This window comes from Apodemus sylvaticus, chromosome 22 (assembly GCF_947179515.1).
Source record: "Apodemus sylvaticus chromosome 22, mApoSyl1.1, whole genome shotgun sequence".
NCBI classification, from domain to species: domain Eukaryota; kingdom Metazoa; phylum Chordata; class Mammalia; order Rodentia; family Muridae; genus Apodemus; species Apodemus sylvaticus.
Genome location: NC_067493.1, coordinates 22,602,224 through 22,620,081, shown reverse-complemented (window position 1 = coordinate 22,620,081; position 17,858 = coordinate 22,602,224). Strand labels below are relative to the sequence as shown.

At 45.3% G+C, this 17,858-nt stretch overlaps 1 protein-coding gene across 2 annotated transcripts in view; it reads left to right on the top strand.

Annotated features, from left to right (window-relative positions):
• Positions 1 to 17,858, top strand: part of Lmtk2 (lemur tyrosine kinase 2) — a 91,951-nt gene that overhangs the window by 35,102 nt on the left and 38,991 nt on the right. The window contains exons 4-6 of one of the 2 annotated variants that reach the window (XM_052168726.1): positions 8,100 to 8,170; positions 12,146 to 12,264; positions 12,848 to 12,935. In XM_052168726.1, the coding sequence (XP_052024686.1) occupies positions 8,100 to 8,170; positions 12,146 to 12,264; positions 12,848 to 12,935 (278 nt within the window). Of the gene's footprint in view, positions 1 to 8,096; positions 8,171 to 12,145; positions 12,265 to 12,847; positions 12,936 to 17,858 lie in introns of both variants that reach the window. The other variant, XM_052168725.1, reaches the window with a different exon arrangement.

Sequence of the window (17,858 nt, the reverse complement as noted above, 5' to 3'; positions counted from 1 at the left end):
GAGTCCAGTGAAGCTTTGTAGTAGGTCAAATGGAAGTGCTTCATTGTTTACTTCTTCTAGCTAGCTGCTTGGACCAGCTTTTTTTTTTAAGGGGATCCTAAAAGAAAACCAGACTGCACTCTTGGAACTGGGTGATGGCTCACTGCTGCACAGGCATGAGGGCCTGAGGTTGCCTCTCCCACTCAGTGTAAAAGGCTGGGCGAGACGACAAAGCAGATAACCCGGCGTCACTGAGATTCTGTTTCAAAGGCCGAGGTTGAGAACAGCAGAGGAAGACTCCTGCCACGGATTGGCTTCTGGCACACACAAATACAGACACACGCTGCATGTAGCGCTCCAGCATGTGTATCAATAAATAGGAAGCGATCATTTTTAGTCTCTCTACTCGGAATATTCAAGTATTTTTATCATCCTGGGATATAAAAGAACTTGCCATACTTGGCACTAAATCTAGAGGACATGAAAAAATTGCCAAATCTGATTCATAAAATAAAATACTCTGTATGTATTAAAACATACACTATATACCAGTTAGACACGGTAGCAAAAATATTTGTAAGGTACGTTAAACAGTTCACACAAATGTTTAAGAAATTCAAGAGTAGCCATGTCTTTTTCAAGAGTGGTACATGTCTTTAATCCCAGCACTAGGAAGGCAGAGAGGTGGATCTCTGTGAGATTAGGGCAGCCTGGGCTATGGAGGTAGTTCCAGGACAGCCAGGGCCTCACAGAGAAACTGTATGTGGAAAAACAAAACAAACAAAAAAACAAACAAAGAAATTAAAGAGTGCCATGGGGCTGGGGAGATGATTTAGGTGGTAAAGTGTGTGAGGACCTGAGTTTGAACCCCAGAACTCAAGTACAAAAGCACACATTTGTAATCCCAGCACTGGGCAGCTCCAAGACAGGCAGATCCCTAGGGCTCACTGGCCAGGCAGCCTGGCCTCGGCGAGCTTCAGGTCAGTGAGCCTCTCAGGAAACAAGACACCTAAAGAGTAATACCAACGGCTGCTCTTAGCTTCTACTTTCCCACCTGTGTGCTCGCCTAGATGCGCATGCAGACCTAGCAAAGAGGTGCCGTGCCCTGGAACAGGTCAGCTAGGATGTGCAGGAAGTTAGTGATGGGATGAAGTTGAAGTGTTCAGACATGCACACGGAGAGGACTCCACTAACTGACAGAAGACCGTCTTGTGCAAGATGGTAACGTGAGGAGGAAAGAGGGTCCCTGAGTAGTTTGTGGAGAGTGAGAAGGGACCTGCCTCTCCCAGCCCCTCACTGTCAGCGCAGCCAAAGAAGGGAGCTTCCAGAGACGGCATCTGAGTGTGGCGGTCCTCGACCTTCATCCCGCAGGCCCACTTCTTGTAGCTTATCTTTAAGAACCAACTGAGTAAGTGGTCGGTCCAAAAGGTGCAAAGTAGAAAGCCACAGCACTGTTGGGCAGTGCAGTCAGAGGCGTTATTGGAGGTTAGCTGAGTTACCGGAAATACTGACATCAGTGGGCTCTTGGATATTTTGTGAGTGAACTATATCTGATTGTAAGAAATCCTTGAAATGTGAATGATGTGCCACCTGTTCACAAGCAAGTTTAGCAGCTCTACCCACTTTTTTCCCTTTGGGGTAGGGGGTGGGGATATGTGTTTGTGTGTGTGTGTGTGTGTGTGTGTGTGTGTACAGTTGTTAAAACTTTTTTTGGTGGGGACAGGCTGGTCTGGGTGTCACTCTGTAGGCCAGGCTGGCCTGGAACTTGAAGAGATCAGCCTGCCTCTGCCTCTTGAGTGTTGGAATTACAGGTGCACACCACCACATGTGGCCACATAGACACAAACTGTGTCCTCTTGGCCCTGAAATCAAGCACAGAAAAGTATTTGTAATGGAATGCCCTTCTTTGTTTCTTATATATACCTTTCCAGAAGCTTTATTTTTGGGGGAGTTGGGGGGACAGGTAACAAGATCTCACTATGTAGCCCAGGCTAAGTCTCTAGCTTGTGGTCCTTCTGCCTTAGCCTCCGAAGTACTGGGATTATAGGCATGTGCCACCATAACTAGCTTCACTAGAATTTTTTGATGCAAAACCTCCAATCTCACTTTACAATTTAAATATTTTGTTTCCTTTTTTGAAGGCTATTTTTGTAGAGCAGCTTAGGTTCATAGCAAATTGAGGAGTTGCAGTGGTTTCTGGTATAGCTCTTTTTGTATAATCCTCCCTTCTTTACTTAGTTATCATGGTAAATACATTGTTTGGTATTGTGCCATGTGTGAGAGTGTGTGAGTACACACACACACACACACACACACACACACACACGTGCTCAGTGTACAGACCCATGAGTGTATGGGGCAGAGGAGAATGTCAGGTGTCATGCTGTGTCAATCTTTAACTTACTCCCTTGAGACAGGGTCTTGTAGTTGCCTGGAGCCGAGCGGACAGCAGCAAACCTTGCTGCTCCTGTTCTTGTCTCTTCAGCACTGGGCACAGTGGGGGTGTGTCCGGGCTCCTGTGCGAGTCCTGCTTGTGTAGCAAGTGCTCTCACCCCCTCAGCCATCTCCTCCAGCCCCACAGGGTACAGCTTACAGATTCACCCATTGGATTAGTTGCTTTACTGGTTACTACGACAAAGTAGCTGACAAAGGCAGTGTAAGAAAAGAAGGGTTACTTGGGTTCACAGTTTGAGGGAAATGCAGTTGGAGACATATCTAGATATGTGTCTCCTGGGTGATTCCAAAGCCAGTCATCTTGACAGAGAGTTTCAGCTGTCACACCGGTATGTACGATAGCTCCAGTTCCAGGTACCGACTTCCCTCCTCCGGCCTTTGTGGGTACCAGGCATGCGTATGGTTTACATATGTAGGCAAAACACTTATACGCATGAAATAAATCTTTAAAAAATTAAAACTAATTGAAACCAGTGGCTCCTGCCCATAGGCAAGTGCTCTTATCCTTGAACTGTACCCATAGCCTTACTTTTAACATTTCAAGGCTTTTGCTTCCAAGTTAACGTCTGTGGCCTGTGGGAGTACAGGTCTGACCTCGGTAGCTGCCTGGATCTTTTCAGCTGTATTCATTCCCTGTCCCTGCTGAGCTCGGTGGGTCTGGTGTAGGCTTTCTGCTCTCCTTTGTTAGCTGAGGCGTCTGCTCTGTCCCAGTGCCACCATCTTCACTAGGATAGCCTAACTGGAGCGTGTGATTTGCAGACGGGTATTACATTCCATAGACTTTTTCTTTCACTCTCTAAAATATCTTTTGACACATTAATTTTTTTAATTTCCATAAATCCAGTTCATTTATTTTCCCCTTTAAACTATGTGTGTACTTGTTCTTCCCCCCCCCCCCCTTTTTTTAGTAAAGATTTATTTATTCATTTTATATATATGAGCACACTGGCTAGCTTCAGACACACCACAAGGGGGTGTCAGATCTCATTACAGATGGTTGTGAGCCACCATGTGGTTGCTGGGAATTGAACTCAGGACCTCTGGAAGAGCAGTCAACACTCTTCCACTGAGCCATCTCTCCAACCCCAAAAGTATTGATTGCTTGCTTGCTTGTTTGTTTTGAGACAGGGTTTCTTCGTGTAGCCTTGGCCGTCCTGGAACTCACTCTGTAGACCAGGCTGGCCTTGAACTCACAGAAATCCACCTGCCTCTGCCTCCTGAGTGCTAGGATTAAACATGTGAGCCACCATTACCCAACTTGTTTCTTAAAAACCATTGCCAGATCCAAGGTCTGGAGTATTTAACCTCTCTGCCTCTTCTATGAGTTTTATAGTTTCAGCTTTTAAATGTATCTTTCTGATCTGATCTGTTTTTAAAAGATTTATTTATTTTTTAAGAGTATGTGTGCATGTACCATAGGTGTCCCTGATGATCTCTGCAGTCAGAAGAGGATGTCAGTCCCCAGGAACTGGAGTTATAAATGATTGTGAGCTGCCTGTATTGGTGGTGGGAACTGAACCTAAGCCTTGTTGATTGATTTCTGCCCCCATTCTTCCCTCCCATTTTATTTGAGTGTGTGCGCGTGTGCGTGCACATGCATGCATGCTTGCATGTGTAAGTGTATGCAGTCCAGGAGAGAGAGAAGCATGTATGTATATATACATACGTGTCAGAAGATGACTTGTGGGAGTTGGTTTGCTTGGTAGGTTCTGGGCATTGTTAGCAGACACCTTTCCCCATTGCGTCGTTATTCTTGCCTCTCTAATCTGTTTTCAGTTAATTTTTTCCACAATATAGGTTAAGGCATTATGTTTTTATTGTTTGTTTGTTACTATAAATGTTTTTTAGCCTGTGGTCTCGTAGCCCTTCAACAGTTCTGAACTATTGGTATCCTGTCTCCACCTTTCTCCAAGTGCTAGGATCACAAGTATGTGCCACCATACCTGATTTTATGAGGTTGAAACCTGAGACTTTGAGCACACCAAGCCAAACATTGTAGTGATTTAGCTCAAGCTAAGCATAAGATCCTCCTCAGCCCAAGGATAAGATTTTAATTCTTTCACATGTGGTTATCTAGCTGTCTTGTGAGCAATGTCTGAAGACCCTGTTTTTCCCCTATTGAATTGTAGTGGAACCTTAAATTTTTTCTTTTCAAGATTCTGTTATTTTTAATTATGTATATATGTATGAATGTTTTCCTACAAGTCCGTGTATGTGTACTACATGGGTGCCTGATGCCTATGGAATACAGAAGAAGGTGCTGGATTCCCTGGAACTAGAGTTAAGGACTGTTGTGTGCTGGGAGCCAAACCTGAGTCTTCTGTAAAACCAGTGTGTGCTCTTAACTGGGAGTAATCTTGCTTTCTTAATTAGGGTTCTGTTCCTGCACAAACATCATGACCAAGAAGCAAGTTGGGGAGGAAAGGGTTTATTCAGCTCACACTTCCACATTGCTGTCCATCACCAAAGGAAGTCAGGACTGGAACTCAAGCAGGTCAGGAAGCAGGAGCTGATGCAGAGGCCATGGAGGGATGTTCCTTACTGGCTTGCTTCCCCTGGCTTGCTCAGTTTGTTTTCTTATAGAACCCAAGACCACCAGCCCAGGGATGGCCCCACCCATAAGGGGCCCTCCCCAATTGATCACTAATTGAGAAAATGCCCCACAGCTGGATCTCATGGAGGCATTTCCTCACCTGAAGCTCCTTACTCTGTGATAACTCCAGCCTATGTCAAGTTGACACACAAAACCAGCCAGTACACTTGCTAACCAATTTAAATGATTGATTGGTTGATTGATTGATTGATTTGGATTTGTGTGCATACCTGTTTGTCTGTATATGTTTCATGTGGATGCAGATGCCCACAAAGGCCATCAGAAGCCTCTGGAATTGGAGTTACAGGCTGTTGGAAGGGAAGCCTTCCAGTGTGGGTGCTGGGAACCAAACCTATGTGAGAGTCCTTTGGAAGAAGTAAGTGATCCTAACCACAGAGCCATCTCTGAAGCCCAATCATGGCAGTGAAATTACATTTATGTATTTGTTTACTTAGAGTATATATGTGGGTGGCATGGTGTATATGTGGAGATCCAAGGACAGCTTGTGGGAGTTTGTTCATTGCCTCCACCATGTGGGTTCTGGGAATTGATCTTTCAGTCATTAGGTTTTACCCAGTGAGCCATTCATCTTGTCCACCTCAGTATCTGTTTTTAAATAATGACTTACCACATTTGTTTGGATTGCTTTTTAAATCTTAACAGTTAATATTTTTTCCTTTTGGAAATGTTGTCTTTATTATTTTTAGTTATATATACGTGTGTTTGCATATGGGTATGTGCGTGTGAGTGCAGGTGCCAGTGGAGGACAGAGGAATCAGATCCCCAAGAGTTACAGGACTAAGCTATCATAGGTGCTGGGAGTAGGACCCAAGGCCTCTGGAAGAGCAGCACTCTTAGCCACTGAACCATCTCTCCAGCCCCTCTTTGTTTTTGAGTTTGTTTGATGTGATTGCAATAAAGATTATAATTAACATACTACATTTATAATAACTGAGCTTAAATTGGCCTCAGTGTACAACTTACAGATTGGCCTGGGCAGAGTCAGTGGGCAGAGTGCTTGCCTCACGTGTGGGAGGGCCTGGGTTCAGCTCCCATCTCCTCACAGAATCATAAAACTGAGTTATCGTGCATGCCTATAAACTCAGCATTGCAGAGGTAGAGAAAGAAGGAGCACAGTGAAGCCAAGGGAACCCTTGGCTACAGAATTAAAGGTCAGCTGAGAAGGATACATGAGAGAGGGTGTCTTACAAGCAAATAAGATTTATCACAAGTTATGTCTTTATACATTGTGTGTCTGTTACCATAGATTTGTAACTTTCAAAGCATTCATATTTTTAAATCACATAAGAAATAAAGAAGAACTGTGTTCCAAATAATACAATGATAAATTGGTTTGTGCTTAACTCTTTAGTTGTGCTTGTGGGGACCTATATTCTTCATTCATTCTGAGTTGTCTGTCCTTCCATCTCACTGAAGGGAATAAATAAATGTCCTTTAGAATTTATTTCAGGGTAGGCATATTGGCAGCAAACTCCAGCATTGCGTATCTGAGAGGTCTTCATTTTTGGAATGTGGTTTTGCCAGATATAGCATTCTTATGGAAGGTCTTTTTCTCCCAGCATTTGTCTTGGAAGCCCACTGCCTTCTGGCCTCTATTCCTGATGACTAATTGGCTCTTACTTGTATTTAGGATCCTCTGTATAGAATGAGTCATCTCTGGCTCTCTGCAGTTTGATTGTTAGGGCCTTGTGTGTTCTGAATCTGATGGTACTGAGTTTACTGAAATTTTGGGTATGGAGATGCACATCCTATAGCCATAGCAGACCATTTTCTACCTTCTTTTTTTTTCTCCCCCTCTTCTCTCTTCTTTTCTTTGCTCTCGAGACTCCCCTTGTGTCTATAGTGGTTCACTTGGTGTACCTGTGACAAGGGAAACCAAACCAAACCAACAGTATAAGATATTAAAGTAAGGTATCAAAAACCACATTGTCAGCATTTAAACTTGAGAGTCTGTCATGAGTTTGAAAGAGATGCTTATGCATTTGTTTCTGTCTTTAGTAGCACAAATACTAAATTTATGTCAGTATTTTTACTTTATAGGTTTTGTGTTTGGCACTTAATTTAAAGATTTATTTCCAGTGTGTGTGTGTGTGTGTGTGTGTGTGTGTGTGTGTGTGCTACTATATGAGAGTGCCACAGAAGACAGAAGAGACCATCTGGAAATGGAATTGCACATGGTTGTGAGCAACTTGCTGTGAGTGCTAGGAACCAAACTGGGGCCCTCAGGGGGAGCAATGAGCTTTCGTAAGCGCTGATCCATCTCTCCAATCCTTATTTATTTTACTTTAGTTAAATACTTGTGTGTATTGTTGTTGTTATTGCTGTTGCTTTGAAATATTTTTTTAAAGATTTATTTATTTATTTTATGTATGAGTACAATTACAGCTGCCTTCAGACACACCAGAAGAGGGAGTCAGATCTCATTACAGATGGCTGTGAGCCACCATGTGGTTGCTGGGATTTGAACTCAGGACCTTTGTAAGAGCAGTTAGTGCTCTTAACCACTGAGCCATCTCTCCAGCCCAGAGATAGTTTTTTTTAAGGATTTATTTATTTATTATATGTAAGTACACTGTAGCTGTCTTCAGACACTCCAGAAGAGGGCATCAGATCTCATTACAGATGGTTGTGAGCCACTATGTAGTTGCTGGGATTTGAACTCAGGACCTTTGTAAGAGCAGTTAGTGCTCTTAACCACTGAGCCACCTCTCCAGCCTTGAGATAGGGTTTATCATGTAGCCTAGGCTGGCCTCACAATCTTCCTGTCTCAGTCTTCCCAAAGTTTGGGAAACCTGAACCACCATGCTGTCCTCCCTAGATGCTTATACTTTTTTTTTTTTAAAGATTTATTTATTATATGTAAGTACACTGTAGCTGTTTTCAGACACAGGAAGAGGGCCTCAGATCTCTTTTCGGGTGGTTGTGAGCCACCATGTGGTTGCTGGGATTTGAACTCATGACCTTTGGAAGAGCAGTCGGTGCTCTTACCCACTGAGCCATCTCTCCAGCCCGATGCTTATACTTTTAATGTTTTCTTTTTTTCTCCCAGAAGGTTTGAAGTCTCAAGTCGCCCGCCACAGTCTAAACTATATACAGGAGATTGGGAACGGCTGGTTTGGAAAGGTAACGTGCCCCTACTTTCTTTCACCTCTTCTTGATTATAAAGTTCATGTTTTAAGGCTAATTGTGAATTGGGACATGTGACACATATTAGTGTTAGTAAAGTTTTCTTATCACCCCGTGCAGCTGTGAGGTGGTGTGAGCTCAGCTGTGCTGGACACATATCTTTCTAGGAGATTGTCCGGTTTTCTTTAGGCTGCTATAATAAAATACCATGAACTGTAGCTTTAAGCCGCAAAATTTTATTTCTTGCAGCTCTGGAGACTACCAGGTGATCGGGCAACTGGGGAAGGTTTATAGGTGGCACTTTTGGCTGTTTTCTCACATGGCAGAATGGATATAAATGAATGCTTTCTAGGATCTCTTCTGGGTTTTGTTTTGTTTTTGAGGCAGGGTTTCTCTGTGTAGCCCTGACTATTCTGGAACTCACAGTGTAGACCAGGCTAGCCTCAAACAAATATTTGCCTGCCTCGGCCTCCCAAGTGCTGGGATTGAAGGAGTGCCTCCATTGATTCTTATGTTGAGTTTTTTGTTGCTGTTTCATTGATTTTTTTTTTTTTTTAAGTGATGGCCAGGGAGGGGTAGTATGGACTGAGACTCCTTTTATTGGTCAGGTTGCTCTGAGCTCCTAGGCTCCACTGAACCTTCTGCTTCATCTTTTAAGCAGCTGGGGCTACATCTGTATGTTAAGGCAGGTGCCACCATTGCCCGGCACTTGGAGCCCTTTTACACAAAGCCCCTCCCACCCTGCCCCCACCCCACCCTGCCCCTCCCACCCTGCTGCTTTTGTCACTGTGGTTGTTAGTTGTCACCAAATGAATGAATGATGGGAGAGTACAAACATTTACAATTAAACTTTAGCAGAAATCTTTTTAAACTTTTTTGGGATTATTAGCTTAAAAACTATTAAGAAAAAGAAAGGTATGGATTTTTAGAAGCTTTTATCTTCTTAGGTTTAATTATTTATTTTCTTCTGTCTCTCCTCTCTTCTACCTCTCTTCCCCTTACAGCACTTAAACTAGTTTAGGTTGTAAATACTACCATTGAGTACATCCAAAGAAAGGCTTTGACTTTGACCTCTTCGGGAGGTTAAGCCATAACCTACACAAAGGATCTGTCTGGCAGTTCCATTGTAGAATGCTAAGATGAATGCAGGGGAATTGGGTGGAGCTTGTGCAAGCATCCGTCCGTGTACTAGTACCCGTGTGGGTAACCGTGTGCGCTCTTACTGCAGAAGACTGCTCCCACTGAGCCCTCCTAAGCTGCCCACTGTTCTGTGTCTGGGGCTGAAGCACCGGGAGCTTCCCCCTGTATAGACAGAGTCTTGCCACGTGTCTGACCTCCCTCTTTCTACCTCAGCTTCCCAAGTGTGAGAATAAGAAAAGGTGAGAAGCAACTTCAGGCTGTTTCTGTATGAGGGTGCAGGAGAGAAGGGGGCAGTTGTGCGAGCAAAGTCCTGGGTGAGCTAGAGGTCAGGGGCCAATTGCACATTTGAAAATTTGGTCTCAGAAGCTGGAGGCAGTGCACCCATTATATTGGGGCAGATGCAGATGGTGTAGGTCTGGGTGCAGGTGCACCCATGGGTGTTATCTCAGTGGAGAGGCCAGTTCTCTCTGGAGGGGAGCAGGGGAAAGATGTGTAGAAGTTTGAATAGGTGTGAGAACCGCTGGGGAAAGTGGGCCAGCTTTGGGGTTGGTGCACAGAGATCTGCCATGTAAGGTATCTGTCTATCAGCAAGGTCTAGATGAGCGGACGTCAGTACTGGGATTGTAGGAAGGATGTTTGCAGGTGAGATAAGAGAGTGCAAAGCTCTGCGGTTGGAGGAGTGTTTCAGCCACTCAGAGTGCTTGCTGCACAAGCAAGAGGACCAGTGTTCAAACCGCAGCCTGCCATAACCTGGCAGACATGGTCTACACACGCTTGTAAGGCCAGCACCTAAGGAGGAGGGCCTTGCTGGATGCCAGCCTACCTGAGAAGTGCTAGCTCTAGGAGGTAGGGTGGGGTGGATCTACAACACCCTCCTGGCCAGGCCGTGGTGGCGCATGCCTTTAGTCCCAGCCTGGTTTACAGAGTGAGTTCCAGGACAGCCAGGGCTACACAGAGAAACCCTGTCTTGGAAAAAAAAAAATAGAACACCCTCCTGGCCTCTGCTCCTCCACATGCATGTGCAACCCACACACGCCACACATATATTGCACTCTCACTCATAAACATACAATTAAAAAAAAATGCAGTGGTATGGGTCAGAGGGTCAGATTGCTCAGCACTGAGCCTGGTGGCCTGTGTTTAGTCCCCGGAACCTTCACAGTGCGAGAAAGCTGACTACCACCTTAAAGTGCTGTGATATACACGCCTGTGTATGCGTGTGCACGTGCTCTCTCTTACACTCTCCACACGCAGCACACATACACAAAATAATAAATCTTAAAAAGCATGGGCGGTCAAGGCTGTGTGGCCTCTGCAGACACTGAACACGGAGAGTGCTAATAGTGCTGGTGCGAGAAGCTGAGTCAAGCAGGTGCCGTGGGCTGCCACTGTGCCTCCATTTGGAGAACTGCGGCTTCTCGTGTATGTTCAGGCTGGCTAATTAGAGCGAGGACTGTGGCTTAGCTAATACTCAGAATTCATTCTTCTCGGCACAGTTCTGCCCTTGGAGTCCTGGTAAACCTACTTAATTTTGCTGAGGGTTTTTTTTTTTATTATTATTATTATTTCTGGTGTTAAAATTAACCTATCTTATATCAATATCTAAATGATCTGTGTGTGTGTACGTGCACATGCTCACGCAAGCATGTATGGTGTATATTTCTTGTGTGTGCATAGAGGCCAGGGGTGACTTTATCTCAGTTGTAATCCACTTTATTTTTTACTTTTTTGGGGTGGGGGTTGGGGATTTGAGACAGGGTTTCTGATGTAGCCCTGGCTGTCTTGAAACTCACTCTATAAATTAAGCTGGCCTTGAACTCACGAAGAAACCCAAGTGCTGGGGTTATGGTGTATCGCCCCTCCCCCAACACGCTTATTTTTGGGTAGGGTCTTTCACTGAGAGCTCTTGAGTTAGGCTAGCTTGATTGCCCGTAAGCTCCAGGGTGGCTCCTGCTTCTGCTTCTTCGGTCCTGTCGTTACAAAGGGCTTGGACTCAGTTTCTCCTGCTTTACCACACGAGGCTTCTCACTGTTCAACAAGTATTTCCAAAGGAAGCCATTCGGTCCTGGTCGCTTCCAGGCCAAGTCGTTTCACTTTGCTGTCAGTCCTAGATGAGCTGCGTGTGGACATGCTTTTGCCCTGTCCTGTACGTAGCCATCTCCTTGTGCCACTACATCTGAGGAGGTAGCTCATCTCACCTTCTTACCCCGGGAGTAGGATCTTCTGTGTGTTTTGGCTGAAGTTTTGGAGTAAGTCAAAGGCCTGATGTCATCAGCAGACCGTGGATCTTTAAGTTTCTCTGTGATCGCATGTTGGCTATTTGCCTGATGTGCCCTTGAGGAGTGCTTGAGATATTTGAATGGAACTCACAGATCTCTCTGCTGTTGTATCGTGATTCCTTTCCATGAAGAAGATATTTCAAGTAAGTTGAAAAGATACATAACATAAATGGTTTACTATCCAGGAAATATTTTAAAAAGTCATTTTATTACAGTCCTTCCTCTGTTTCTATCTTTCCTTTTCTCTCCTTCACTCCCTCTCTTCTTCCTTTCTTTTTTTATCCTCTTCCCCTTTCCTGTTCTTTCAACAGGATATCTCTGTATAGCCTAGGCTAGCTTTTTATGACCTCTGTGCCTTTCTATCTGAGCTCCACAGTGTGGGGTTCCACGCATCCGCTGTGTAGCCCTGGAGGTGTGAGTAAGCTCTGGGTTGGCCTGCAGAGGAGCGGCCGTCTAGCTGGGATTTGTTTTCCTTCACTTTGTTTCCTACTAAATGCGACACTTCTCCATCATTTTGATAGAAGTGACAAGGAAGACTGTTGTTTGCTTCTAGGTCCTCCTGGGAGAGACTTACACAGGCACCAGCGTCACAAGAGTCATAGTGAAGGAGTTAAAAGTGAGTGCAAGCCCGAAGGAACAAGATACTTTCCTGAAAAATGGAGAGCCTTACTAGTAAGTAAGCCTTTGTATGTGTTCTGCAAACAGCTTGCCGCTCTGGAAAGTAAATGCATAAAACTGCTTTTGAGACTTCTGCCAGAAAACGAGTCTCATCAGACCCAAAGCAGCCTCAGGTCAGTTAAGAACAGTTACCACTTAGCTTGAATACGAAAAGACAACAGCACCGAGGAGGCAAAGATACTAGAGCTATCTGTCAGGGATTTCAAACCAGCCACTACAGACACTTCACTGAGCATGTGCAGCACACTTGATATGATAGGTAGAAACAGGGTTGTGCCCCAAATAATCTATTAAAGAATCTAGAGCAGAGAAGTCCAGCAAGGGTGCAAGATACAAGAAGAACGTGCAAGAGTCGCTCTGGGAAGGAGTGCAGCTGAGTGCAAGAGCGCTTGCCCAGTGTGCAGGCAGCCCTGCGGGAGCAGCTCACTTTGTAGTCCTGCTGGCCCTGAACGCTGCCCCGTTGCAGAGTGCTGCAGTTTAAAGGCCTGGCACCATCCCTGGCTGTGACCCTGTCAGTTTGCCGTGCAGTAATGGAGACTGTCGTGATGGGCAGCACTGTGACTTTTATTTTTACCAGCATTCTCCAGCATCCGAATGTCCTGCAGTGTGTCGGGCAGTGCGTGGAAGCCATCCCCTACCTTCTGGTGTTTGAGTTCTGCGACCTGGTAAGTTTTAGTAGAGATTCAAGCTGAAGTGTTGGGAGGTTTATTTGCAGGTGTTTTTGACGGACATGGTAGATTGGTGCTGGCTTTATTGGCTGCCTGTTGGGGAACTTCATGACATGGTAACTGATTCATTTCCTGTGTGACTTTTCTGCTGCTTACTGTGCCCAGACCCCAAGCTGAGCTGTTTACTATTACTGTGTTGAGCCCCACAGAGCCCTGATTGACGTTTGTTGTTGTTTTGTTTGTTTGAGACAGAGCTTCTCTGTAGCCCTTCATATCCTGAAACTCTCTCTGTAAACCAGCCTGGTCTTGAACTCACAGAGATCTGCCTGGCTCTGATTTAGCTTTTAAAATTTGTCAGTCCTGTATACAGGACGGAAAGGAGGCTCGTGGAGTTTGGGCGTACACTAGGTAGCACACGTATGGTTGAGGTAGAGCATGGGTGCACCACACCTTCCCGACACCCCAAGATCTTCTACCAGGCGGTTTGAATAGTTTTTCCCTGGAAAGGTAACTCATGAAAACTTTAACCAACAGAATATCACTAATCATTCAGATGTTTTTTTTATTTTGCATTTGTGTGTGTATGTGTGTATGCATGTTTGTTTATGTTGGGGCACACATGTACAGGTGCGCGTGGAGGCCTCAGGTTGATGTCAGTTGTCTTCCTTATTACTTGAGGCAGGGTCTTTTGCTGAACCTGAAACCTTCACATCTAGGTAATCTAGCCGGCCATTTTGCTCCAGAGTTTTGCTCTCTCCACCTTCCATACCACAGTTACAGACAGGCTGCCGCATCTACTCAGCACTTCTGTGGGTAATAGGGATCCAGACTCTGGTCCTCACGCTGGATCCTCAAATCCGTCTCTCTGGCCCCGGTCCGATTTTGAAAATGGTGGATGGTACGTTTATGTTGTTAAATTAGATAAGCAACAGTTGAAGGTCACAGTGAGCCTGAGGTCAGCCGAGCTTCTGTGAGACTGTCTCACACAAGGTGTTTAGTTTCTTCTTCTAAGCATGTAGCCTATGAAGAGCAATAGTTGGAAAGATTTTTCTTCATAGAGGTATGGGAATACTTTTAATAACAATTTCTATGTGAACTTTTGAAAAAAAAAAACCCCATCTTTTCTCCAGTTCAGAATATTTCACATTTTAAGCTTGCTTCTAGCACATAATAATTGTTATTTCCCAAAAACAGTGGTAAGAGTATATTTGAATTTGCTGAATTTTAATTGATTTCCCTGCATTGTCTCAATTTTCAGAACATTAAAACTTCCTTGACTGTGTAGAGAGAAGTAGGAGTTGCCTAAAATAAATCCCCAGTTCACTCGGATAACATTGTGCTGCTAAAAAACAAAGCAGGCTGCACTGTGCACTTAGCTTTAACTGCTAAGTGTACTTTAGATATTTCTCTCCTTGGTAGAGGTGGTTAAGTCAGAAGGAAAGCCAGTCAGTGTGTTTGATAGTAGCCTTAGTCGCATCCCATTCTAGTTTGACTCTAACTCGCTGTGGTTTGACTTACAGCAGCAAAGACGATTCACCTACTTCTTGTTGCGTCAGTACCATGGCTGTCTAGGTTGCAGTTGTCTTTAGCGTCAGTTGTATTGCTTTGTGTCTGTAAATGGTGGCCCGTGCACGCATGCAGTCCCGTGCATGCAGACAAGCACCAGCACTATTCTGACATTATCTCTGCATGGTTTATGGGCTTCTGGGTCAGGCTGTGCCTTTGTCCAGCTCTCTAGTCCTTCTTTTGGGTGTGACATTCATTCTTCTCCGCTTTAAGCTTCTCACAAGTAGTCACTTGTTAAATGCTTGCTGACCTGCAGTTCTAATCTGGAACATGTCCTCCATTACAGTCATCCTAGTTACTGTAGTATTTGGACATTTCTTTCTACCTTCTTTTAGATTCTTTTCCACCCCCTCACCTCCTGAACTTTATATTATGTAAATGGCTGTTGTGCTTTTGTAGATATATGTCTGCCCACCACATGTATGTCTGTGCCCACAGAGGGCCAGAAAAGGGCACTGATTCCCTGAAACTGGAATACAGATGCTTGTGAGCCGCAGTGGGTGCTGGGGAAAGAGCCCGAGTCCTGAAAGGGCAGGAAGTGCCTTAACTTCTGAGCCATCTCTCCAGCCCCTTCTTTTGGATTTTTTGATTGCTCTCGTTTCAATTTCCCCTATCAGGTTGAATTTAGCTTCCATTTCCTCTAGCTGTGTGTGACTCACAAGACTGGTGAGTTCACAACCAGTAAAGAACCCCTGACCTGCATTCGAGGGTCAGCTCATTCAGCAGAAACCTCCTCCTCTGGGGCTCGGGGAACTGGCTTAGTAGGGAAAAGAGTTTGCTGTAGGCGCCTGAAGAGCCAAGGCAGAGCTGTGCAAGTGCTCCCGTGTCAGACAAGCTGGAGGGCAGGCGCTGGCAGCTGAGGAAAGCTCTGTCACTCTTGCTGTGCTTAGTGTCAGACCTGCTAAGGTAAAGCTGTTAACTCAGGTCTCCAGCTTCCCATTAGGAGAAAATTGAGCTTGAGAGAGGTGGTCCCAGCCATTTGGGTGTTTGCTCGCAGTTGGCAGTGAGGAAGGCTGTGGCCTTGTTGGAGGAAGTCTGTCTTTAGAGGTGGGCTTTGAGAGAAAAGCCTGCACCATTCCCAGTGTGCTTTCTCTGCTTGTGCTTTTGGCTCAAGACTTGAGCCTTCTGCCCTCAGCACCCAGTTCCTGCTGCCTGTGATCTCAGTACTCAGCAGGCTGGGCCGAGAGGCTGCCTGCCTCCCCAAACAGGGACTTACAGGCCAGGCTGTGTTACAGAGTAAGACCCTGTGTAAAAAGAAAAAGAAAAATATTCCCCATGGTAGCTCTCTTTGGCTATGTTTCATATCCAAAGTAATAAGGTCATAAAATAAGTTTATAAGCCCAGTAAAACCCTGAAATTACAGATTTACTCCTAAGCTCATCATTATTAGACCACTAATGAAATGCCGGCGTGGCACGCCTGGGATATGACTGGCCTGGCTTGCACTTGGGGCACATCATTTGGAGCGTCTCCAAAAATGTTCTGCCTTCTCTTGCTCAGCATGCATACTGTGTGTCCAGTATTGTTGTGAGCTTTAGGGAACAGGTGAAAACCTAGCAGTGTTCACAGCTTGCTTATAATAGAATAAACAAAGAAAAAGATTGTCTGCAAACAGCCGTGTGTTTGGTGGGGTGGGAGGAAGTCATAAAATGGCTTAGGTTTTAAACGATGGACTTAAAAGGTTATAACTTGGGGTTAGAGAGATTGTTAAACAGTCAAGGACACTTGCTGCCCATTGAGAAGATGGGGGTTTAATTCCCAATACCCATATGACAGCTCACAGCCCTCTGTAATTCCATTTCCCTTTCTGACCTCCACATGCACTGCGGACATACATGAAGGCAAAAAATGCATTACACATAAAATAATAATACATTATTTTAAAGGCTAGGGCCAAGATTAGCAATAAAACCCTTGCCAAGAATCTACCAGGGAGGGGCTTGGCTTGTAGCTCAGAGTTAGAGCCCCTGCTTAGCGGGAACAAGCCCTGCATTCAACTTTCAGCCCTAAAACAACAAAAATATGATCAGCTTTGGTGCTCAGACAAAGGCAAATACGAGATGTGCTCCAGACAACATGACAGCAGTGGCCTTCCAAAAATTCCAGCTATGGCTTTACTTTGAAAACTGACACAACCTGGAGGAGATACGGAGATGCGTTTAAAGACAGGATTTACTGATAGCATCTTTGATTTATGTCTGACCTGCTGAGTAATGGACATGCGTCTTTCACATTGTTACAGGTTTTGCTCTGGGTGTGCATTGTGCTAGAGCCACCTCTTAGACATCCTAGAAGAAAAGCGCAGGTGTCGGGAGGGGCTGCCAGCACAGCATGCTTGGCTGTGGGGTGCATGCAGAGCAGTGAGAGGACTGCTGTAGCTGTTAGTGGCATTGTTATTTTCTGATCAAAAATGCCTTGGGGGCAGGGTTACTTCATCTACTGCTGACTCCAGGACTTGGGGACCCACACTTAGCGTTACAATAGACAGCGAGACCAACCCTTACACAGCATACATGGCTGGGGAGTGGACACAGAACAGTAAGAGAATGGACCAGGGAAGGACCACCAGGAATTCAGTAACATGGAAAGACATGCTGGAGATTGTGGTGCCTGGGACCAGGTAGAGAACAAACACTAAGGCAGTTATTGTGTTTAATAACTTTTAATATTTATTTATTTTGTGTGGGGCAGGGTGGGAGAAGCACCTGTGCCCTGGGGACCCACTGGGAGTTGGTTCTTTCTACCTCGGTGAGTACGAGGATGGAGCTCAGATGTCAGGCTGGGTGTTGAGCCATCATACTGTCCACGAAGAGACTGAGTTTGAAAGAAGATTGAGACCTGGGGGGGGGAGGGTTGGCAGAACTGCTAGCTGTAGGAATAGAGGTTCAGCTGTCATAGCTGGGTAGTGTGTACACAGCGGCTCATTCAAGGGAAGAGGCCTGAGGATGCAGCCAGGCCAGGCCAGGCATGAGACCGTCTACTCAGGAAGGAAGACAGGAACAGGTAGCAGCAAGGGCAGCCTGGGATGAGGAGGTGGAGCCAGGAGCTCGAAGCCCTCCTTGCTTTTCCTGAGAGCTGTTGCATAGTAGAGCGGTGAGGGGGGACTGCTGAGGAGAGGGGCTTAGAAGGCCACCCGCAGATCACCCACAGCCACAGGCAGGGGTGTTAGGATTGTATGCAGACACATGAAGCCTGCATGAGCCTCAACTGGGACATACCCATTTCATGAAGGGACATGGTCATCTTTACTTGAGTTTGAGGCTAGCCTGGGCTATCTAAGAGCCTATCTCAAAACAAAACAAAGTTCTTTAAGCATATTAGACATACAAATGATCAGCATTTCCAATGTAAAGG